The sequence below is a fragment of the Columba livia genome, chromosome 11 (genome assembly GCF_036013475.1).
Source record: "Columba livia isolate bColLiv1 breed racing homer chromosome 11, bColLiv1.pat.W.v2, whole genome shotgun sequence".
Classification (NCBI taxonomy): domain Eukaryota; kingdom Metazoa; phylum Chordata; class Aves; order Columbiformes; family Columbidae; genus Columba; species Columba livia.
Genome location: NC_088612.1, coordinates 19,735,255 through 19,759,775, shown reverse-complemented (window position 1 = coordinate 19,759,775; position 24,521 = coordinate 19,735,255). Strand labels below are relative to the sequence as shown.

General features: G+C 48.5%; 1 protein-coding gene across 4 annotated transcripts in view; it reads left to right on the top strand.

Annotated features, from left to right (window-relative positions):
• LOC110355089 (uncharacterized) overlaps positions 1 to 24,521 on the top strand; it is a 61,615-nt gene that overhangs the window by 1,922 nt on the left and 35,172 nt on the right. For 3 of the 4 annotated variants that reach the window (XR_010475481.1, XM_065077106.1, XM_065077105.1), the window contains exon 2: positions 7,953 to 8,072. Coding sequence is in view for 2 of the 4 variants with exons in the window: in XM_065077106.1 (XP_064933178.1) it covers positions 7,968 to 8,072 (105 nt within the window). In the remaining 2 variants the exon portion in view is untranslated. Of the gene's footprint in view, positions 1 to 7,952; positions 8,073 to 13,300; positions 13,491 to 15,165; positions 22,490 to 24,521 lie in introns of those variants that run through there. The other variant, XR_010475482.1, reaches the window with a different exon arrangement.

The window sequence follows — 24,521 nt, the reverse complement described above, 5'->3', positions numbered from 1 at the left end:
GATATTAGGACAGTAATTTGGGGAAAGAGGGGAGGTGGCAAAAGTGAGACGGAGGTGCTGCTCCTGGGAAATCCACCTTGGACTGGTGATGCAGGACTGGGTCAGCTCTCACCTCCGAATGCACACAGCAGGTCTGGGGAAGGCAATAAAAACAACTTTGGTCAGAGGAGGACCTGAATAAACTACAGTGGGGAATAAAATGAGCGAGTGAGAAGTGGGCTGGGGAGGAAACTTGCTCTTCTCCTCTCCCATAGGTATCTGCTCGTTGTCCCTGTGATGGGTACCAGCAGCCTGAGGACTTCACGTCCGGGCCAGGTTGATAGAAGATGCTTGAAAATACCCATTATCAGTGATGGAGAGCAGGACTCTGAGTGTTGGCGTGGCACAGAAACCCGCCTTGGAAAGTCTTGGAAAACCTAAGGCAGCAGAAACGTCCCTGCAGGGATGTCCAAAGCCTCCAGTGTGAGGTTGAAGGCTGGAGCCGTGTTTCCTACCACCTTCTGGAACCCTCTGGATGGATGTCCTCAGGTGTCCCACCCGTTTCTTTGCTGCTTTGCAAGGCCTGAATTCCGCCCCCCTGTGAAGAACTCAGCATCTCGTGTCCCTTGTGACTGGTCCATGTCCCCCATCTCCCTGCCAGACGTCCTCTTCTAACCCATCCCACCTTCCTCAGGGTCTCCCAAAGGAGCTGGGGGAGAGGATCCCCAAATGCTGCCCAGCTTTGGTACCCACTGATGGAGGGTCAGGGTGTCCCCGCAGGAGGGACATAGCCAGAGCGTAAGGGAGAGAGAGAAATGGTTTAATTCCCACCTCCCTAATCTCTTTCCATCCCTCACTCTACAATCTTTATTTATGCCTTTCACTAGATCTGATTTCCCAGGGATTTTCCCATTCCAGCAGGAAAACTGCTGGGAGGGGATTTCTCTGCAAAAGCTTTCGGCCTCACAGGCAGTTTATTTTCCAGGCTGCTTCCTGCGGGGTGGCTCTCAGCTCAGCAAGGCTTAGCAGGGCAGCCCCATGGCAGGGGGTCCCCTCTATCACCCCCAAATCTCCCTTTGGGTTCCCAGAATGGAGCCGGTCCCCATCATCACGCTGCTGGCAGGTGCTCTTCGCTACCGAGCCCGCTGATGTATCGCTTCCCCGCCGTGACTCACTGGCACAGATGTAATTTCTAATTAAATAGCGATTCTTTTCAGAGCCATTTATTTCTGTTTCTTTTGTATTTTGATTGGAGTGTCAGTCAGTTTTTCACCAGTTTGTCAATTCCTCTTTCCCTAAAGATTAGCTAGGGGAGATGTGAGAATACAGAAATACATGTTAGCAGCACCGAGCCTGGGAGCAGCTCAGGTCCCAGCCGCCCAGGGAAAACCCACAGAGAATATGGTAAGAAACTGAGAAGGAGAAAGAAAATAATCCCCCAAGAAGCCTTTGCTTTGAGCAGTGTTTCAAAATCTGCTTTCTTCCCCGTTTCCATCGCTTTTCCACAGCCCGCAGATCTGCGATTCCCATCCTGCGGCAGCAGACGGTGCGTCCCTCTGGGAGAAACATCCTTCTCCTGGATCCACTTGTTCCTCAGGCCATTTGAAACACGAGGCATGGAAATTCAGCTCGGAGATGCTCCAAAATGTGGTCCTGGATACTGGTTTGGGTGTTCCCCTGCCTGCTGGGATTTTGGTTCCCTGGGGCGAAATCAAAATCCTCACTCTCAGTGATAAATAGAGATTATTTTGATGAGATGGCCCATGATGGGCTCTTTTTGGAGGTGAGGATGAGGTGGTAGAAACTACCACTGGTGTTGGGCAGTGATGGTTTTGCTCAGCCAACGTGCTCAGGCCACGTGTTGCAGCCGGGTGATTTCAGGTCGACTTGTTGCTTTTAAGTGGATAGACAGGAAAAAAGCCTATTAAAAGGGAGTGGCAATGTGGGTGTGACCCGTGAAACCAGCCGTTTTGGTGGGAACAGGACGCGGGAAAACTCACAACTGCTTTCCAAAGACGCTTGCAAAATGGGAACCTTCTCCTATCCTAAGAAAAACATTGTATTTTAAAGAGTTGGTGTATCTTGATGGATATTGTGTATCCCCATCGTGTAGGGCTGTTGGCCTGTGTTATACTGACTTGTCCAGCTCTTGTATAAAGCATCATCCCATCTGACAGCCCAAACAACCCCAAAAACACTCAACCTCCCTCTCTGAGGCTTTTAGCCCAGACACATCCCACCTGAGGAAGGTGGGACCATCAATATAGAAGGATTCAAGAGGCACCAGCCTCCCTTTAAAGGGTCCCAGAACGAGGGTTTTTTTTTTTGCTGTCTGTTTCTTGGCAAGAGGAGGTTGTCCCCATGCAAGCTGTGGAGGGGCTGGCACCGATGAGCAGTGAGTAACCCCAGAGTAACGTTCTTCTCCCTGGCATTGGGTCCTTGGGGTTTATTTCCAAATTCTTTAGAGGCTGTGTGGTCTGAGCTTCTTTTAATGAAGCTTTGCTGTTGTTTTATTGATGGGGCTCCTGCTGTGGGGCTGGAATGGGGTTGTGTGTGGCTCCGTCCATCACCACATTAGCTGAAAGTCCTGTGGAAATGTTGCTTTTTTCCTTAATATTTAACAACTTGGTCACAGATGGAGCCAGGGAATCCTCATCATTTCCGCCCTGCCCTGGGGTTTACCCCTTTTCTGGGTGGACAGAGGTGGGAACACCCTGTTTTCATGGGTCTGGGTGTCTCTGGGCTCAGGGAGAAGTGTCTGATGTGCCTGCACACCCTAATTAAATTCTCATTGGGGAAAGCACACAGGGCTGGCGTTGAAGTATGAAATGAAGTAGGCAGGGAGTAGGGAGAGCAAATATTAGCGCTCTTAATGGCCTTTTGTTTTACTAGCGAAACCACTATTAATCACCCCGGCGAGGGGAGCCCAGGCTGCTCGGGGATGGTTTCTCTGCGCAAACAAATGAGCGGAGGGGAGAACTTTGAGTGTCATGGATTCTGTGGGTGTCCTAAATGCATGTTTTTGGCTTTGCTGGAGAGATAGAGGTGTCTTTGGGGGAGGGCAAGAGGTTCCAGTGGGGATGAAAACCCTTGGGTGATGCTTTCTGCTGAATGAGCTGGTGGCATCAATGCTCTGTGCCTCAGTTTCCCTTTGGTTTCTGTGTTTGGGCTGAAAGTGCTCCAGGAGAGCAGGGAAGGTCTCAGGAGGCTGGTGGGGAGTGGACACCAGGGTGTGGGGTGAAAAAATGCAATTCTGGTCCTTAGACTGGACTCAAAGTTGAGACCCTGGAAAGCATCTCCTGGGGCCAAGCATTAAAGGCTATTTTCTGCCTTCCTTAGCTTGTGTAGTTTGGAGTTTCACTGCTACGTTTTAAGTGGAAACCTTTCATAAAGGCGCTGATTTGGAGTGTGGCTCAGCAGGCCCTGTGCTCCTCTGGGTCCCGAGGACCAGGGATGCAGCAAAGCTGGGCTTAGAGGAGCCCCAGCAGCGGCCAAGGGCTGTGGGCCAGTGCTGGAACTCAACAGCAAAATGGATTTTTCCAGCTGCTTTTCAAAAAAATAAAAACAAACCCAAACCCTACCCAAATAAATGCTGAAAGGAAAAATAAGCCTTTCCCCAAAGCTCTGGAAGAGGGTTTTCCAGCTTCCCTTGCACTTTCTTTTCCCTTCGAGGGATGCAGCATCAGCAATGACGTTCTGTGAATGAAATGCTGATTTGGCCCAAAATTACATATTTTTTTTGCTTCATTTGACACCTGCCAGGATGATCATACCCCAGCAGGATGGTGCTGGGACAAGAGATGTCCTTGGGAGCTCTGGGCTCGGTCCTATCCTTGGGGAGACCCTCTGCGAGGAGAATACCAAGCAGACGGACCCGACCTGCACCAAGGGGACCTTGTGCTAATCTCATTTTCGCGTGTTGCAAAGTGCCTGCATTCAGGATTAGGCTGACTCCTTGGGCTTCATTTACATTTTGAAGAGCCTTGTCCGTGACCTTATCCAAGTTTCTGGCTCCCCTTCCTCCGCTGTTCTATGGGGGCTGAGCTGTGCTGTGTCAGAGATGTTCCAGTGTGGGTTACATATTTATATAGGAAGGATAAGATCAGTGGATTCAGGGATGTGCTGCTTTGTCGGCTTTGGAGTTCCCAAATAATTTTGGGGACAGTTTAGTCTATAACAGCAAAGTTAAATTTGCAGGGCTACATCTGCAGGAGCCAGTTGAGCATGTCAGTGGTCAAGGCAGAGCCTGACCACAGCGATGCTTGCTGAGAAGACTTGGATTTAAGGATTTCTTGATATTTCCTGATAACTTCACCCCCGATTCTCTTCACTTTCTTGTTTACTTGGATCATTGTGGTGCCGGGATCTGGAGACTGAATCTCTGGGTGCTGTATGTGACTATCACGAGGGCTGGATGTAATTACAGCATCTTCTCCTGCTGGGCTGGTATCTCAGTGTTGAAGCTGGGAACGTGAGAGCTGAGCCCTGGCAGGGGAAAGGTGACCTTGCTTGGGAAGGTTTCCCTTTCAAATTCTTCATGATTTATGGTGTGCAAGGATAAATAATTAATCAGTGAGGCCTGTGGCCCTGGAGGGCGATGGTGTGCTGATGTGGTTGGTTCTGGGGTGGGACTTAGGATAGTAGAAAAGCTTTGCCCATTTTGGCCACTGTCTCCTTCTTATTTCACTGGTCAGAAGCTGCTGTTGCCTACCTGGAAATATTAATATTAATGAAGTAATTAATTACTGCTCCTACCTCAGCAGTGCCCATCCCCATGGTGTCTGAGCCATCATTGGTGTTCCAGTCGCGATCGGCTCGTTAGCCAAAATAGAAATTTTTATGAAAACTGCTTTCAAACTGCATCTTTTCTTTTGCAATAGGAACGGAAAAGCAAAATCACAGGGAGTTTCCAAATGCAAATCTCCTTTTCTGTGGCGGTGGCTGGTTTAAACGCTGCAGCAAAACGACGCTGGCATCCTCCAGGCACTAACAGCTCTTTGAAACTTGGACAAAGGGATGGAAATTTGGGGGTTGCCAAGCGTTCCGTGGGGGTTTTTTTGGGCTGAAATGTTTTTTTTCCTGGAAAACTTTGCCTGTCTCTGCTCTAGGGCCCCACTTAGCATGGTGGATTCGCAAATGAAAATCCTTTAAGCTCAGTAATAACCGAGGATTTTGTGCCTTGGGGCTGGGTGAGTTCACTAATGTGAAGTATGAAAGGATATTAGAAACCCCAAATGTTACTGGGGTTGATATTTTTGGGGGGAGTTGTATTAAATCTGCTTGGTTTCATGGCAGGATTAATCGGCGATGGACGGAGCTGCCAAAGGTGGAAAACCCTTGTTAAAATGTGCTTTTTCACGTGTTATCCCTTGATTGCTCTTGCCAAGGTAACCTTAGTAGTTAGAAAATATAAAGTGTGAAATTATGCCCTGGCTGTGGCTTCACATGTGGCTGAGTGCTGGACAAGGGTCCCCAGCATGGCCTCATACAAGGTGACAGAGCATCGCCCCTGACACATGGGTGGCTTTAAAGGCCAGGAATAGCCTTAAGAAAAAAAGAAAGCTCAAAAACCCATTGTTTTCGCTTTTGTAATGACAATTTCTGTCTCAGGCTGGTCCCCTGTCTGCTCGGGGCATCCCTGGGCAGGCTGGGAGGAAATTTAGTGCGGGATTCTCCAGAGTAAGGATGATTTCAGCAGCGTTGGGTTTCCATGACGACCTGTGCAGCATCCCTGGAGCCAGGACCATGCACACCCCAAGATGCAACTACCTGGGAAATTAGGGAGGGGAAGAAATAGCTACAGCTTTGCTGAGTCACTGCTGGCTCGTATTTATAGGCACTGGCAAAGCTCATTTTGGGATGCTAATAATATACTTTGTTAATTGGAGGCTGCAGCAGGGAGCTTCTTGCCTCCTTATTCCCCAAGCTAGGGCTTGTTAAATAAACAACTTGTGGTGCTTTTGAAGGTAGGGGGGAAAATAAGCCAAGAATTGCCCCAAAAGTCTCCCATGAGGTGGTGGTGCGGCGGAAGGGACTTGTGCATCCCTCTGGGATTTGGGCTGTGACCCCAGGAAAGCCCCTTCCTGGCACCTTTTGTTCCTGAAGGTTTTGGGCATCACCCTGCACCCAGCCATGCAACCAGGCTGGAAAACCAGCATCCGCTCTGGATTTATTCTTCCCAAGATGCAAGGAGCTCCTTGTCCCTTCCCTTGGGTCACCCCGTGCTGGTTGTCCCCAGTGCCACCTTCACTAACCCCCCCAGGAGGTGACAGCCGCAGGAGGGGAGGCTCAGTGTGGCTGTTCACAATTTGCAGCAGCTTTTAAGACACAGCGGCAGTTTTGCATAAAATCTTCTCCAGATGAATATTTCAAATGGACTTTAGTGAGATGCTAATGGGTTTTCACAGTTGATGAAATTAAGGCTGTGTTCCTTCAAACCTTGAAGAGCTGACTTTCAAGGGCTTCTATATTTTATTTTCTTTTTAAATCTTGCTGCTTTTATTTTTTTCCCCAAGTCTTGCTTTAAAAAGTGTTCATTTTGATGTTACCTGCCCTGGTGTGATGCTCCTAGGGAAGAGCTGTGGCAAAAGATCATCATCTCAGCCCATGGGAAGAAATACAGGGAGCTGCAGAGAGGATTCTGTTGGAAGCCTGGTGGAAAGGGCTTTGTAGCCCACAGTAGTTCAAAAATTCCCCATTTCCCAAAGAATTGGGGAACCTGCAGGGCATGGGACATCCCAACGAGCTGTGGCTGCCTGGGGACTTCCCAGCTGCTTCCTTGCTGTGGTCATTCAGAGCTTTCCAAAGCAGCTGGCACATGTTCCAACTTTGGTCTCCTCTTTGTTCAGAGCCTTTTGGGACAGGCTGAACAAAATACAGCTGGCTGCTTCTGAGCTTTGGGGAAAATAGACATAAATAATTCTGTGAGCAGTTTATTTTTTTGCCGGAAGGTCCTCTAAGGGATGGGATGCTGATAGGAATCCGTGAAAAAGTGCCCCGAACCCCACGAATGCTTGATTCTGCTCTTCTTGGTGTGTTTAGAGAGGTTCTGTTCCTCCTCATGAGCTCCAACACACCTCCTGAAAATGCAAAGGATTTAAATCTTCACAACTTGGGAGGGATTAGACAAATTTTCCTGAGGCCTTCTTTGCTTCAGAGATGATGGCAAGATGCATGTGCCATGCCTGAAACTTCAGAAGGCATCACTTGAATCCCATGGGTCCAACCTTTCCGACTCAAAGACGTTTGCTACAGGGCTTGGCTTAGCCATTGCTCCCATCTGTGGGAAGAGCAAAGTGCTTAAGTATAGAAGAAACTGCTGTTGCAAGTTGCATCCCTCCCCTTCTTCTAGGCAGGGTGGTGTGTGTGGTTTTATTTTATTTTATTTTGTATTTATTCTTTATTTATTGGTGAGTTTGCCAGTCTTCACCCTAGGCACCACATCCCCTTCAGCTCTTTTAATTTGCCCCTTCCCTGTGCTGTGTGTAAGGACCAGACCTGCTGAGCCCCTTCTTCAGCCACAGGAGCTCCCAGAGCTGGGCAGGCAGGTCCCCAGGAGACACCCCCGAGGTGGAATATCATCCCATTCCCACCTTCTGATGTTATCAGCACAACACTAAGGCCAAGCAAATAAAATCATTGCTCCTGAGCCATGTTGCTGGCCCTGCCTGAGTGGGGGGCTGTGATTTGTGGCTGTGGCAGCAGCTCTAGGCAAGGGGGAGGTTGTGAAAACATTTTGAAACTAGTTTTTGGAATTTTTTTAAGCTTCTCTGATCCAAGAAGCTTCAAGCTTTTTCCTGATCTTTACCTTGAAGTACCATCCTCCTCCTGCTTGCTGCAAGGATGGAAAAGAGGGGAAGAAAAAAACAAAATCCATGTTTTGAGGGGCAGAAGTTTGTTCTCAAAATGCCTGAGGGCTGTCAGGACTCAGCATAACGGTGTATTCAGCTGCTTGGTTTCCTTCTCTTTTGCAGGTGGAATAAAAACCAATGTTTTCAGCAGGAGGAAAGCTGAACAGTGATCATTTGGGGGACGCACAGTTGGGGTTGTCCGAGTGGATCAGAGTGTTGTGTTCTCCTTTTGCCTTTGAACAGGTACGTAGCATTGTGCCTGCTGCAGCACAAAATAATAATGAAAAAAAGAGCCCAACCAAATGCCTTTTCAAAGGAAATAATCTTGTGTGGTTCCTACCTTGGGAAGGAACTTGTTCTCTTTCCTTCCCCCCAGTAAATGCCGGTGAAAACAGCCTGTTCCCCCCAGAACAGTGTTTCCCAGCAGGGATATATACAGAAAGGAGAGGGTTTTTTTGCTGGCTGTTTATCAGGCCAAGTTAAATCCTTTGGAAAATGTCACCTTATGTGACTTTGCAAGGTCTGGCCAGGCTGATGGTGCCAGGGAGCAAAGCCAACCCCTTGGCTTTGCCTGCTGGGTAATGTCACCTGGCTGTTGTGACCTTGGCTCCGGTGTCGGTGGGACACGTTGCTGTCCTGGGTGATGTAAAGGCTGGGACACGAGCAGGTTAGTAAAGCTCTGGTGAGCCCAAAAGTGTAAACAATATCTTTAGTTTTGCCTTTGAGTTGCAGGGGAAGCAGGGTGCTCTGGCAGGGGATGCTGTGTGCGGGCAACACGCTTTCCTCAAAATTCAGATGTCTCAGGAGAAGGTGTATCTGGTCCATATGGGGTCAGCCATGGAGTGACCAAGCTGGGTTTTGTGGCTGCCCCAAACTCTTGATCATCACGGAAACCACCTCCTGCCCTGTGTTGTTCCCCCAGTCTCTGAAATTGTGGCTGCTTTCTGCAGCCCCATGGACTGGTTAAGAACTCACGGGATATCTGCTGGGGGTTTGTGGCAGTAGAGGAGGTTAAACCATGGGAATTTGATCATGTAGCTCTTGAATTATCTGCTTGTGGTCAAGTGGCCAAGCAGCAAGACTGTAGATTACTTGTAAGGGTTTGGGAGTGGATTAGGATTTCTCAAAGCTTGGGTTTGACACTGATAAGAACAGGAGTAGGTCAGGGCTGGATGTAGAAACCAAGCGAGACCCATGTAGATCATGGTCCTCCTCTGGCTCAGGAGAGAGGTGACAGCACCTGGGTGGTGGGGCAGAGGGAGGGGAAACTGTTGTGATTTTAAAGCTCCAAATTAAGTCTCGTTCCTTCTCTCTGCCCAAGCCCTCCTTTAATGGGAACACGCGGTGAAGCAAGAGTGGTTAAAGCTCTCCTTGCACTGGGGCTTTTGATCAGGGGAGTATTAATTACGTTTGAAAGTGAAGGAGAAAGCCTAATGAAGGGGAGATCAAAGGGAGCAGCAAGCAGGCTGAGTTCCAAACCGCGGCTCACCGTGGGGGCCGCTCTGCAGGGGCTCACCCCAGGATCTGTGGAGAAGGTCCTTGCCCTCGTCTGAGCTGTTGAAGGTGATGGGGCATCTGTCAGAGGCTGATCTCCACCATGAAGCACCCCGTGGCGTGACCTTGGCTGCCAGCCATGCTAATCGTATGATCAGAGAAGAGATCATTAATTATTTAGCTGGGGAAGGGTGTGGGGCTTTGCAGCTTTTGGGTTGCGCTGGCCCAGAAACCCAACGTTGGCTTCAAGGAGGATCTGCAGCCCACAGGCATCGGGCAGTGCTTTGGGGCAAAAGAAGACCCAGGGAGAAGGGAGAGGTTAAGCTAAAAGTCCATATTGGCACAAGAACAAATGGGAAAAACCTGATCAGGAATGTGTTTAGGTTGGAAATGGGAGAAAACGTACAGAGGATGGATGTAAAGCCACCGTGATGGAGAGAGGCTCCTGGGGACACTTTGTCGCTGCTGAGGACCAGGAGCGGGTATTGCCTCATAATCTGTTTGCTACTTGATGGAATAAAAAGGCAAATATTTGCCTGGATGAATTGTATCTGGCCACGGGGGCTGCTTGAATAATGAACTGCTGACACACAGTCTATGAGCTGGCAGGAGCTATTAGCAGCATCACCTAGTTGAGAAGATGATCTTGCAGTGAAGGTACAGAGATGACACCTGGCGTCATCTCCAGATGTTGGGCTTCATTGCTGGGAGGTGTTCACCATCCCTTCCCCAGCCCCGGCTCTCCCATCACAGGTATTTCAAGCTTCAGGAAAACTTCTCCACCTCTTGCTGTCCCTCCTTAACCCTCAGCTTTCTCCTCTCATCCCTCCTGATCGCCTCGTTGCAGAGCACAGATTTGCTTTGCCTTTAATCAGAAGGAAACTCCTCCTTGATGTGTCTTATGTAGTTTGTTGTCTTGGGCAGGCAGGATTCCCCCAGGAGCTGTATATTTTTAGTGCCCGATATTGTTTTAATCATAGCAAGGAGTGCTGCTCGGCAAATATTATTTTGGGATGCGCAAAATTAGCGATCCTGCTGTCAGGGAAGAATTGGATGGCAGCTAATGAGTTTGGAAGCACAAGCTGGGGTGGAGGATCCACCACGAAATTAAAGCAGCTTTGAATTTTCCCTCTTCCACTAAAACTTTATTGTTTTTTTCTAAAGCCCAGGGCTTTTATCAGAGGTGGACAAGCCACTTCCCTCATACTTTTGCAATAAAAGTAGGTGTTATTTTTTGTAGGACCTGGTTGATACTTGCCTGTGCTCCCTGGGGGCTTTATTGACCATGTGGAGTCCTGCAGCACTTATCTGGGTTCTTCCTGCCTTAACCCGTGGAGCAAAGGGCTGTCCCGCTCCTGCACCCTGAGAAGCTGAGCATAGGGTGGTTTTGCCTTTGGAGGGATCTTCAGTTCTCAAAGCTGAGCAGCCCTGGCTGGGTCAGTCTCCTCCACTTCTTGAGCCTTAGGAGGCTTTGCCAAAATGTTGGGTTGTTTATTTCTGTCCTGCATTCTCAGAGTCCACCCATGTAACTTTTTGGGAGTTCCTGTATCTTAGCCCAAGCCTTGAGCGTACGATTGAGGCTGTTTGACAGCTCGATCCAGCCCTGCTTTTCTTCCAGGGGTTGCTCTCACATTTCTACCAAGCTACTGATTGTCTTGATAGTTTTGTACACCGATGTGTCCAATTCTGGGCTGAAACTGCCCCAAATGAAAATCAGCTTGATCTTATCAAATTGTGGCTCAGACCTTTGTGGGTGCCACCCTGGACTGTGTGCTGGCTTTAGGGGTTCCCCAGCTTTGTTTCCTCTCCAGGTGCTCCACGGGGCTGGTTCTGCTGGGATGATGATGCTCTAGGTGAGGATGGATATGTAGAAGGGTTACATCTCTGTGGCTGGTCAGCAGGGAGGCTTCAGGGCCATGCATGATGTTTTTTTTAATAGCTCAGGTTCCTCAGCCTTGGCTCCTTCTTGTCCAAGGAGTTTTGCATCTTCATGTCTCAGGATTTGTGGTGGGAAAGCCCCATGCTGGCCCCCAGGAGCATCACATTGTACTCAGAGGTGAGGGATGCCGTGTAATCCCATCCCAAAGGGCTGACCTCTCGCAGCGAGAGCCCTGCTCGCTCCTGCCCTTCTCACCGCCTCTTGCATCTGGAGAGGACGGCTTTTTATTACAGCGATTTGCAGAGCCGGTGCTGGGGAGAAGTGCTTTTGAAATATAATTTGTGCATTAGCTCCCGAGCCCACTTACGGATTTGCTGGGAACTTGCGCTGAATTTATGCTCTTGCTGGGGAAACGCAGGGGTTGAGGATGGGTGTAGAACCTGGTGCTACCTGCAAGTTCCTCTTCCAGCAGAGTTAGCTTGTCCTGGTGCTTGAGTCTGGTCTCCATCAACTGCAACCTGTCCTTCATCCTAAGTCACTAACCCTTGGGAAGCTGGAGTAGAACATTGTTTGTAAAGGTCCTCGGCTGCAGCAAGGGAGAGTGGGGAGTGACAACAGGGACTGGCATGGGATGGGGCCACCTGGAATGGGACACCATGGAGCAAGCGCTGCTGGTGACAAGTGGTGTCTTTTTGCCCTTGACTCGACCGTCAGCCCATGTCTACCCTTGTCTACCGAACGACCGTTGCTTTCAAGCAGTTTTGAGAACATCTCGGTAGGTCTAGACTTTGCCATTGCCTGGGCTTTTCAACTTAAAGCCAGAGAGGGGGGGAAAAGGCCTGGATTTATGGAGCTGGCCTCACTAAATGACCCTCAAATTCTTAATTTACAAAATGCCTCTTTACACACAGCTCAGACCTTCACCAGGCTAAATCAAAGCTGTTTCTTCAGTGTTTATTGGTGTGATTTAGGGTGCTGCAGCTTGCTGTCAAAACAGGTGGCTGTCAGAACAGTGAACTGGTCGGATCTTTCTCTGCTGGAGAGTGTTTGCTGCTGCTGTCATCAATGCAAAGACTCAGGCCATTGATCTGGAGATGAGACTCATTTTCCTGGAGACAGCACAAGGTCGGGGCAGATGCTCAGCACAGGGCAGGATGGGGAGTGGAGCTGCTGGGGACATGGTGTCAGTCACCAGGGAATGATGCTATGGGTGGCATTGGGCCAGTTTTTACATAGGTGCCCATGAGATCTACAAACACTTTGATCTTGTCCAAAATTCAACGATTAAACAAAAGCTGCAGTCACAGAACCATGCTTTGCTGCCAGCCACTTCATTTACAGGAGCAAGCTGGGGCAAATGGCATTTTTCCCGTTTCCGATTGGTCCAAAATGCTCAGAGTTGAGAAAACTGTGCACAAAACAACTCCCCCGGAAATAAAAAACACAATTATTCTCCCCACCCGAAATACATATCTCTGGATAATGCTAATTGCATATCTCTGAATAATGCTAATTGCACGCAACCTCTGTGAAGACGTGTAGATAATAATACCTCGGTCCTCAAATATCCTCTTCAGAAACCTCATGAATATGACCAAAATGCTTCAATTTTGTCCCTTTAAACACTCCCTGCTTTATCACGAGGCTAATGAGCGTGGCGGGGGGCGGAGGAGCTGGTTTCCAGCAGGCGATGTAGGTCGTGCTCCAGTTTTTCTTCCTCCAACAAGCAGCTGTGGGACCTTCCTCCTCCCAAATATATTCATGCCCAGACCCAGGAATGCAGCATTGTGGATGATGGCACTGAGCAGCGGCTCTCGCAAATGGAAGCAACTCTGGAGCTCACTGTCAACCTTCTTCAGTCCATGGCTGTAGATATTTGTGCTGTCCTGATGTCAGGCTTGGAGGATTTGGCCATGAGGGCTTGTTTTTGGATCATGAGCACTTGACTTTGGGCCACTTGCTTTTGGAGAGATCTGGGAAGATAGGTTGGAGGAGATAAGTCCCTCTTTTAGGACCAGGAGGGTGCTGGCCATCTGGATGGCCTCTGTGATGTTTGTCTTGTCTACATATCTCTAAATCAAGCTCTTTGCTTTTCTAGATGGTCTCAAGGACCTTCCAGAAGTGAATTTTCCCCACTCCTGTGCTCCTCACCCCATTTATCTCTAAGTGATGCTCGGGGAGGTCCGTCGTCACCACTGTGGTCCCTTCCTGGCCACATGAACGCTCTGTTCCATCGCTGGGGGGTGATGCATCGTTCATATATGGGAATCTGGCTGTCTCCGAGCCTGGTAAATATAGCTTCAGCGAGAGCATGTCTGCATGCGTGTGACAGTCTGTGCAGCCAAGCTCTATTTTTAGGAGCGCTGGCAAAGGACACACACACACACGGATCTAATCACAGCTTCTCCCAGGCAAATGTTCCCTTTCTCTGTGTGTTTTTTTTCTTTCAAGCCGTGCTTATCAATTTCCTCCACATTGTTTCCTTCCCTTCTTCTGTGACATGACAACCCGCTGCGGGAGGGAGGGAGAAAATGAGCCGTGATGGGGGGGAAAATAGTTGGGAGAGGGAGATACCTGGGTGGGAGGAATTTCTGCACCTGAAATTGGGGGATACGCTCCTAGACAAGAGCCCCAGCCTCATGGGTGGCCTTGGGGGATGCTCCATGGGCTGGGTGTCCCCAGGAACAGCATTTCGGGGAGCTGGGATGTCCCCAAGATGCCCAGTTTTGCGTTGTGGGGTGATGAAGAGCACAGTGCAGGGAGGAAGGCTGGAGGATGAGTGATAAAAACGCCCATTCTCTGGGCTGTGATTTAGTGCCATTGGCAGGAAAAGGCTGTTAACTTATCGAGACTTGCAACATGTCCAGCTTTTTCTCGGTGTGTTTGCCTCTTGGTGTGGCTCTCCAGGGAGGAATGACATCGGTGACAGGTCAATAGGGTGGTCATGGGAGGTCTCAGCACCTCCCTGGGCTCAGTCGTGCACCGTGCTAACAACCCCCAAATTTCCCAAGGCCTGTGAGAAACCAGCTTTCCCCAGCCGTGCTACTCACAGGTTCCCTTGCGACAAATATTCTTATTTATTTAATTCACCCCAAGGGCTGGTGAAGCCACACATGGTCAAATTTCACAGGGCAATGACCTCTGACATCTCCGTATCTCGGGGGTGATAACACCCACGCCAGCTCCAAGGCACAAATATTTCCATAAATGATGTACCTCGGCCAAGAAAAGTGTATAGATATAATATTTTCCCCTGGTTGATTTGCAGGCAGTGGTGAGACAAGCTTCCCAGGGTCTCTCCCTGCCTCATTAGGTGGTCAGAAGCAATTAATTTAACCCCTCGCTTTCTCCCTTTGGAAAGAAAAGGGATTATTAGTTGCTCTTGGAGGCGGCAAAGATGGATGAAGCCAGTTAATGCTCACCCTGAGCTTTCGGTGCAGTCTCAGTTTTCTTCATATAATGAAACTAAACCAGGTTGATCCCCAAAATCCAACAGAAATCTTGTTTGTTTGTTCGCTTTGCTAAAATGCTTCTTGTCTGGCATTAAGAGCAAGTAAAAATTCATCATGGTCTAAACAGGAGTCTTATTTTCTTCTTTTGGCAAATACTGCTTTTCTCAGAGCTGGCTAAAAAATAGACATTTAGTAGCTGAGTGGCATAAAGATATAAAGAATACTTTGAAGCAGAATTACCATTTCTTCAAATTCTTGGTGAGCGAGACCATTGAAATTGTCCTAGTGGACGCATTGGCACCAATTGCTTTGACAGGACATCCACTTCGGATGCTCAAATTCAGTTTGAAGCTGTTTTGTCAAGTAGAGAGCCATTCTAATTAAAAAAAAGAAGCCTAAATGGGCCATTTTTTTTCTTGAAATATTGCAGGAAAAGGCAAATTGGGTGTTTGCCCAGGCAGTTGGGTCAATAAATATATATATATATATATATTTTTTTTTTTTTTTCCAGGAAAAAGAATGGTGGGGGTGGCCAGCCTAGGAAAAAAGACATTTCTAATTCCAGGCTCAAACCTGAGAAGGCATCAAAGGAGAGATCGGAGATTAAAACGGTGGCACTGCCAGTCCTGCACTCATGTGCCAAAACGCCAAAGGAATCTATTTTCTAAATGGGCTATTTGCTTTCTTTTACCATTTGCCATAAACGCAGCTTTTTGTCTCATAGCAAAGATGCGCTCTTGCTTTTATAAGCCTGTCTTAAGCACCACTTCTTACATCAATGGCTTTAAATGAAAAAAAAAAAAGAAAGCTCTTTTGAATACAAATGTGACATTTACTTCCTTAATGCCTCTCTTGCGCTAAGCTACCTTCAAACCCATCAGAGACACTTTAATATATTGAACAGAACTCCCCTCATTTTGATGCTAATGCAGCATTTCATGCAGATAATGTGCTTGAATCATGCACTGAAATACATTAAAGGTGAAATCTAGAGCTTCAAGAACTGCTGGTGGCTCAGCTTTCTCCTCCTTCCCCACTTGCATCTGCAATCCGGGTCTTGCCAAGCTCCCTGGCAGGTCCAAAGAGAAGCTTGTCCCGTATAACTTGATTTATGTCTTTAAATTTAATTAGAAAAACCATATCACCTGATTTATTTTGTCAATGCTATTTCATTGCAATGGGATGTTCACTCGTGGAACTCCTTGCTGCAAGATGCTAAAAGCCAGCGAGGAGTTCCGAAACCCAGGAAGAACATCTCTGTGCTCTCGTTTCACTTCTTGCAGTCTTCCACATCTCTTCATGGCCTCTTCTGGTGATGGGAATTGCTGATCTCACCTGGATGTTTTGTAATGTTCTTGTTCTACCAATGCTTGATTGGTAGAACCAGGTTTGGTGTCCCCTGGTGATGGGAGAGTGGCTGCATCTTCCATTCACTGTCTGGAGTCAAAACTAATAATACAAAGAGCTCTAAATTGGGTCAATGTGAACTGAATTTTTCTTTTGGAGGGGGGGAAAGTTTCCATTTTGGGTCAGCAGGTGTAAGAGGACCTGACAAGCAACTTCTTATTAAAAAGAAATTAATTTATTTGTGGAAACCTCATTTTGTTTTGAAGAAATCAAAGGCAGGCACATCAAGGTTGGGAAAGGCTTTCAACTGTGCTTTCTGTGACTGTGTCATTAAAAAAGAGGTCTGATTTCTGCTGAAACTCCTGTGATCTGTAATAGTCTGGAAGGAACCTGGTTCTGGAGGAGACCCAGGTCTGGGTCCTGGTGATGGTGTGACTGCTGTGAATGTGTCTCCGGAGGGGATCTAAAGCAGCAGAGAGAGGAAATGAAACCTTTTTTTCATCACTGGTGTGCTCAATCCGCTTTGCTCCATGGAAATCTGCTTTCTGAAAGCAGCTCAGCCCTTTGCTGCAGCCCTGCCTTGGCCAGGTGCCCATCCCTTGTCCTTCCTTGCTGGCAGTCGGGGCAGGAGAATGCCACATCCCCGGGCAAGTCAGCAGGACATCACAGAAGCAACCCCCAGGGCTGAAAAGGGGACTTTTGGAAAGAAAACGATGGGAAAATATGGGTGAAGGCAAAGGGGGCTGGTGTTTGGGCAGGCCCTGGAGTGATGCGCACATCAAGAGCTCATCCCCAGTCCATGCCCGTGACTTTTTCTTACATCAATTTAGCATTAAACAGTTCCAGACCTGGCAAAGGTCTCAGCTGGGGTGAGGATGGCAGAGGCAGAGCTTGGCCAGCACATGGGACACCCCAAAGGGTTGGGGGTCACTGGATCTGGCTGCCCCGCAACTTTAGCGGGTGGCCTAGGGAGATTATAGGCATATATTAAGGGAGCTGGTGTTTAATTTCCCCTCCAGGCTGGTGTGTCTCCTGTGTCCCTGTCCCTGCTCATGTGTGTCTTCTCCTCACAGGTGGCACCTTGGCTTGTGACTGAGCATCTCTGGTCCATCCTGTGCTGCTGATGCAGATGGGCACAAGCCAAAAGCATGCGCGGACGGACAGAGAGGTGCCACCTCCTTTCCCGGGCTAAAGCCCAGCTTTAGGAGAAGAGCCGCTCCGTCACCTCAGGAGGTGACAAACGGGAGCAAATCCTTTCTGACAGCTGGGAAATGCCGTGGCCTTTGCGATGCAGCTGAGCTGACGGCGGCCCCCTCCCTGGGTGCTCTGAACCTCCTCTTCCAGCACTGCTTGGTGGGGAGTGTGATGCTTGGAGACGAAGGCAGCAAAATTAGGCTTGAACCCCTTGGAGAAGGGCTTGTACACCTTGGAACCCCCTTGTACTTTTGTACACAGGGTGCAAGCTGCACCCCTTGTCCTAGTTTGAAGCCTTGTTGCTGTTTTTATCCCCCTTTCCCCAGTTGCCTGGTGCTGGATGTGGGTCCTGAGCCAGCTCGGCTTGTGCTGGGTCCAGCCCCATGTCCTGGCAGACCTGTAGCAGAGCCTGCTGAGATGTACTTGCTTGTGCATCCAAATTGAGGGCTTTTTGGAGCACCAGCAAGACTCTGGGTAGCTGGAGAGCATTGCTTGCCACCTGCAGCCCAAATACGGTGCAGCCTTCAAGGGTTCTCCTCTCCATGAACCATGGTGTTTGAGCGGGACGGCATCAGCTGGGCACTGCAACAGCCAATCTGAGGGCAAATTGTGGGGTTTTTGAGGTTCCCAGCCAAGCAACCCCCTTCCCTGGGGTGGGTTGAGCCTCCGTGCCCCATGCTCAGAGCCTGTGGTGGCTGCGCTTGCCAGGGCTTGTCCTCGCCCCCACCGGCACCACCAGCCGAGCTCATTTCCCCAATTAAACATTATTAGTCCTGGAGCAAAAGGAGGAGGGAGGCGGTGAGGAAGGGTTTTTTTATTTTATTGGGAAGTCGTTTGTTCCTTAATTGAATTGCTCCCGTTAAGAGCGGTGAGAAGAGGAACAAAAAGCCAAACCGGAGGTAAAGGCACTTAACTCGCTTCAGCTCGAGAGGAGCTAATATTAATAAACTTTTGGAAGAAAGGATTTGCAAGGGTTTGTTAGAGGGATTAGCTCCAAAATGGTGATTAGATTTCCCCGAGTAAACTTGCTGATAGATGAGGGAGGAGGTGAGATGCACATGTCACCCCTGCGAGGAGTGGGGTCCCTCCCAGCTGCCAGGTGTCGCTCCCTGATCCAGGATTGAGCATTTCTTCCACATTTACCCCAAAACCAAGCAGAAATTATGTCCTGGGTCCTTCCTAAAGAGGTCTTGACATCAGTCAGCACAAGAACTCTGCAAACCTGAGCTCGGATGGAGGTGGCACCATTTAGAAGAACTGTACGGACGAAGGAGATGGATCTGGGAGTCCCTTGGCCGTCCATCCTGGCCGTGGTCCCACCAGCCAGGTCTTGTCCCACGGATGGGCGCTCGGAAAAGCCTGGATGTGGTTATCCATGCGGCTTTTTCCGTGAGTACAATAAGTGGACATGGGTGTTTCAGGGGCCTGGGGAGCCTTGGGTCAACCTTTGCCCTTGGAGGAAGTGAAGGAGGAACTTCTGAGATCTTTCATCTTGCCTTTTTGTTTTCTTTTTAATGCGATGTTTTGTTTCAGGCACCCTGACACACTGCAAATTTCAAAAAAACCAACCCCAATTGGGTTGACTTTTGCCTTTTAAATGATTATTTTTTTTTAATTTAAAAATGGCTCTAAATAGAGGATATAAAAGCCTGAAATAGCACACGTTGTGTTGAAGCAAAGAAACACACATTATCCTGAGGCAAAGAAAACATCTCTGCTTGTCCTCAACCCATTTTTTTTCTCTTCAGTTTTGCCGAAGCTTTCTGCTAAATTGTTGGGTTTGCATCCACCCAAGTGCTTTTTCTTTATTTCCTGAGTTTTTAGTTTGTTCCCTGATCTAACTACCTGTGTTACCTTCTCCATGTAGAGGTAGATGCAGACATTCACTGCTTCCTTCCTTGCCTGGCCGAAAAACATCAGTACCATAGGGCTGATTTGGATGAACATCTGCATCCCACCGTGCTGCATGGAACCATAGAATCACTTTGTCTGGAAGAGACCCTTAAGATCACTGAGTCCAACCACAAATGTTCAAACCCTGCTCTTCAAGCTCCCACCATCTGCAGCAGAGACACCACAAGCCATAGAAGCACCTTGGAGGCTTTTTGAAGCTCTGTATGCTGAGGTAAAGCTGTGCAGAGTCCCAGACTATGCTCTTGCAAGGACCAAGGAAGGAGCAATCAACCCCAACATTGAAGGAACCACCTGTTTGCTGCCAGCAGTTGTAATCAGATTGCTCTGCTGATGCTGGACCAGCGTAAGACCTTCTCTGATTCATGGTGGACTCTTGAGAATGGGCAAATCTGAGTAGTGAGGGTAAAAAAGAACCAAAAGCTGTTTCAGAAGTCAATGTTGGCTCTATGTTGATGGTCTTCAAAGCACTGCTTGAATGGCACAACAACTGAACATCCTTTAGCATGTGGAGGCACCCAGCACTTTGGAAACAGCAGTCTGGCCGTTTTTTTCCCTATAACAGGGTGAAAATTTGATGCTGTCCCCATTTTTTTTCAGATAGAAAAGGGGTCCCAGAGTAACTCAGACCTACCAATATGGAGATGCCCCAATCCGCTGCTGTGCTGCCCAGCCCTGGAGACGCCCACTGGAGGGAATCCTGCTGCGGTTGAACAGCCTCAATGGGCAAGCCGAGCTGTTTGGATTTCATTATGCACATTTGTTTACTTAAAGTGGAATATTTAAGAATGTAGGGGGAGAAGAAAAATCATTTAGAGGGTTGCTGTCAGCCTCCAAGCGTCAGATTTTATCTGCTTCAAATTATTGTGATCTGATAGGGAATGCCATCCAGGGGAGTGCGGCTTTGGTGCTTTCCTCCCTAATTTCTGCCTCTACACTCTGCTCCTGACAGCCTGAGCTTAAACCCTGTGCTGAGTTTATGAAAAACCAAAGAAAAAAGTAAAAAAACAGCAAAAATAAGAGTCCTTGTGGAGAGCTGGGGGTGCTTGGTCAGGTTAGGGTGCAAAGAAAGGGTTTAGTGCTTGTTCTGCCCTGGGGATTTGGGGACACCAGGGACTCAGCGATGCTTTAGGGATGGCATGAAGCTGGAGAGACGTGCTTCAGAGAGCTTGGGATTTACCATTCCTCCTTCCCTGGTGTATCCTGGATTTATTCATCATTTTAATGCTTTCAGGCCATCCAGAACAAAACTTTTCGGTGGCATTTTCTTAGGGCAGAGCAGAAACCTGCAGCAATGCTGGAGCCTGCGCTTGCCAAGCGACCTCAAGAATTTGTACGTTTTTATTAAATCGCAAGGTCGGCTGATAAAGATAACTTGACTTAATGCACTTGGACTTCTGTGAGGCATCTGACTTAATCGTGCATCCCAGCCTGATACAAATCCAGCCCCGCACCAGCCCTGTGCAGCCCATGTTAAATGGATTAAAAGGCGGTTAATGGAGAGATCGTCAGTGTCGCTCTTCTGCTCTTTGCTATATTTGTCACTGAGCTGCGAAATGATCTAAAATAGGCGCTGGACATATTTGCAGATGCTGAAATGTGGTGGAGCAGAAAGGAGAAGCAAACAACCCGTTAAATAGGGATGGCCCCGGCGGGGCGGAGGGCTGGGGCTATGCTGAAATCCAGCTGCTGTAACACCGAGGCAGAGCTGGGGACGTGAGGGACAAACAGGAGGGGATGTGACATCTGTGTGCCCAAGGAAGGGGCATAAGCAAAGGCATCTGTGGCATCTGTATGCCTCAGCAGGGGCATAAGCAAAGCTGGAGGGGTTCATGGTAAGAGGAGCGGGACATCTCGAAACAGATGCTCCTCAGGTGGGAGCAGCACCAACAGCATAATCTCCCCAGCATCCCTAGTGCTAATGGGGAAACTGAGGCACGGGGCAGCCCCGCAGCATCAGGACTCTGTGGGAGGTGGTTTTTCCAACCCAAAATCATGCAATACATCTGCTTCTTACTTTTTTTGGGCAGCTGCCCCTGGGGCTGAGCCTTTCCATGTCCCCACACAGTGGTGGAGGTGGGAGCCAAGCGCTCCCTCTGCTCCGCCACTTTCTTGTTTCCTGACCCCACCACCCCAAATTGTTGGAAAAAAGCCTCCTCTTTGCTAGACGCTAACTCCTCTGCTAATTAATCACCTTACAGGCATTTAGTAAATGATGTTCTTTGTTCATAATTACCAGGAAAAGGTGATTCCTACCTCCCAGAAGCAAACTCATTTTCACCTACCGGGAAACATATTTTCTTCTTTCTCTCTCTCTCTTCTTCTTTTTTCTCTTTTTTTGAAATATTTGGAGGGCTGAGAGAAGCTGTGTGTTTTATGGAGAGGCAAACCCAGCTCTGGAGCGTGGTTTGATCCTGCAAAGTGCTGTTTAGGGATTCAGGGGCTTCGTTTGCTTTTCTCTAATCCCTTTATGTAGTCTCAGAGCCAACCCAAAGGCTCGGCTGGCTCTGGCTCTCAGGCTGCTCATGGATGGACCCTTGCTGGGGCTTTCCCCTGTTTTAATCATGGGACATTGAAATTTAATTTAATTTAGGTCCTCCCTTGGGTCTGAGGGTTCATTTTTAGGTGTTGAGGGGGAAGCATCATTCCCCTGGTGTAGCCTTTGCTGAGCTGAGCTCCTATATCAACAACTCCATGTAGCACAAGGGGAGACTAAGGCACAGGGAGGGAGGTGGGTGGATCTGGCCCTGGGGCTCTACTCCTGCAAATGGGAATGAAACAGGTATTTGCAGTGATCCAGGAGGAAAATTTCCCATTCCCTTGCAGGATTTGCTTGAAATATTTAATTTTTAGAGTGCTGGACCCACTCCTCGCAGCAGCATCCTTCATGTGGAGCAGCATCCCTGATGCTAGAAAAGGTAAAATAGCTACGTTCAATCACACCCAGCCCCAAATCCCTTCCTTCAGATGAGGATTGAATTGTCTTGGGGGTACCCCTGGTGAAAATGTCCCCTCCCCATGCGAGATGTCCCACCACACGGGGACATGCCTGGCCAAGGACACCCAGCAAGGAAGTGGTTGTGTCTTTGCCAGCACTAGGAGATTGCAGATAAACCCAGAAAATATTTAAAAACTATCTATTTTGTATTTAGATTTCGATTTAGAAAGAGAAATGTTGCTCATCAGCCACTCTTAATGGTTACTTAGATATAACTCACGGCTTTTTCCCTGCGAAAGCACCCAAATATAGCCAAGGATCCATTTAAATTACACGTAGGACAAGACATAGGAGGCTGCTCCAATTTAATAATAACTGTAATATGGATATTACTGTCTGGGTTTTGTCACGCAACGTCTTGTATTATTAAATTCTTCACACCCTGGGCTGGTTTTATTCTGTAAATTCAGTGATGGGCATCTTGGAGATGAACATCTTCCATGGAGTCTGCCCAGGGCGAGAGCTCGGGGTGTCCTCTCATGCTCAAACGATGCATTTTTGGCAGCCAGCACCCAAAAATGAGAATAATATTAATCCTGGAAGTATTTTCTGATGTATTTCCCTGGTGAGGTAGTGGGAGCAGGGGCTGCTCAGTGGTTTTTGAGGGGAATTCTGGAGGAAGTGGGATGCTCTGTGTATGTCTGTCTGTCCTGTCCTCTCCCCACGGGGTTATTCCACTGCCCAATTTTAATCAAATGTAGGAGAGAGGTTGGTGTCTTGGGGGCAAACGTGGCTCTGGTGCTGCTTATGTGCAGCAGGGTGGCTCCAAAGGAGGAAACTGGCTGTTGGGAGGTGCCCAAAATGATGCTCTGGAACCTTTTCCACCAGCCACATCGTTTCAGGGCTGAGAAACAGAAATTACAGGCTCTTGCTGGTGTTTAAAGAAACTTGTGGTCACACATTTTTGGTTCATCAGAGCCAGAAAAAGTCACTTCAGGAGAGAAAAGATTTACTGGTGCTTTTCCATCCTCTGGTTTGGTCTTCTGGGGATGCAGACCCAGGTTTGTCCTGCTGTTGCCACATTCATCTCAGTGCATTTAATGTCCCCAAATTGTGCTTCCTAACTGCAGTTTTCTAATTGCTGCTGCTGCTACTGCACCTGGGGTGGGTTTGGGGCAGGACCCCAATTTCCAGCAGCTGTGAGGTGCTGCTGTGGCTTTATTAGAGGGCTGGGTGAATTAGGGGCACTTTTTTAGGGGAGCTGTAGTGCTGTGGGGACACCCTCTGTGTTATTCCCTAATATTGGGGCATCATATGGTGAGTGCTGGTGCTGGATGCCATGGGGGACATGTGGAACTGGGGGTGCTGCAGTGTTCAGGCTGCTGGCGCTTTTGAGAAAGAGCCTGTCAATTAAAAAGCTGATGGTCCAGCTTCCTAATGACTCTCTGCTAATATCAGAAACCATTTGCAACACTGGGTAAATGGTTGTGAGAGCTCAGGCAGGTGGACAGGCACCCCAGGCACTGTCCCCCTCTGATTTGTCACCTAGGAAAACCTGAAATTATTTTCCAGCGCTGGATAATCACAACTTTAATTAGTCTTTATATTTTTTACTAGATTTTAATTTCTGCCTAGATTTGTGTGCATCTTTCTAAGTAAATGGCTTAAGGATGGGGAGGTGGGAAAAAAACACATTGGTGTGCTTCAAGAGGAGGCGTAGGAGCTCAAACTTCTGCACTGAGTTTGTCCTGGTCTTTGCTGAGCTATCTCTGGGATGTTTTTCACATTGGAAGGCCTTTAATTCACAGTTTAATTAAATATATTTCGTATCCCACCTGAGCAGGCTCTGTAGGAGCACCCTTAATGCATTTTCTGTCCTTGCCACCCATGTATGAAGCCATCCCAGGACGTGGAGCAGAGCCTGTCCTGGAGGCTCTGGCCATGCAGATTTGGGTTAAAAACACGAGGGAGAAAGGATTATGAGTTTAGGGGGCTCAAAGGGGATCTTTTAGGGCATGGAGTGGGTGCTTGACACTGTGAAATATGGTGACCCCATGCCAGGACCTGCTGCAGCTCCTGCACGGGCTTGGAGGGGAAATTCAGGCAGCATGTACCCAAGCTGGTGGTTTTTTGGCCAGGAAAAAAAGAAATTAACCCCCTGAGGCTGAAGAGCTGAGGCAGGAGGAGACCAGAATTACCACGTGCCTTTGGGTGCTTTCTGAGTGAAAACAGCTTTTCAAGGTGTTTGGGAAACGTCCAACTAGGAAGAGCATCCTTTTCAGGAGCGTGTCTCTGCGTCCTTCATCCCCTCCCGGAGCAGAACTGCTGTCTGTGGGGGGGCGTGAGACAGAAATTTGCGTGCCCACAAGCAGTTTTATTCGTGGCCCAGCCAAAATCTTGCTGGCGTCTCCACAACTGCAATATTTGCATCATGTTGCTTGATCTCCTTCATGTCTCTGATTTGAGCATCATCCTGA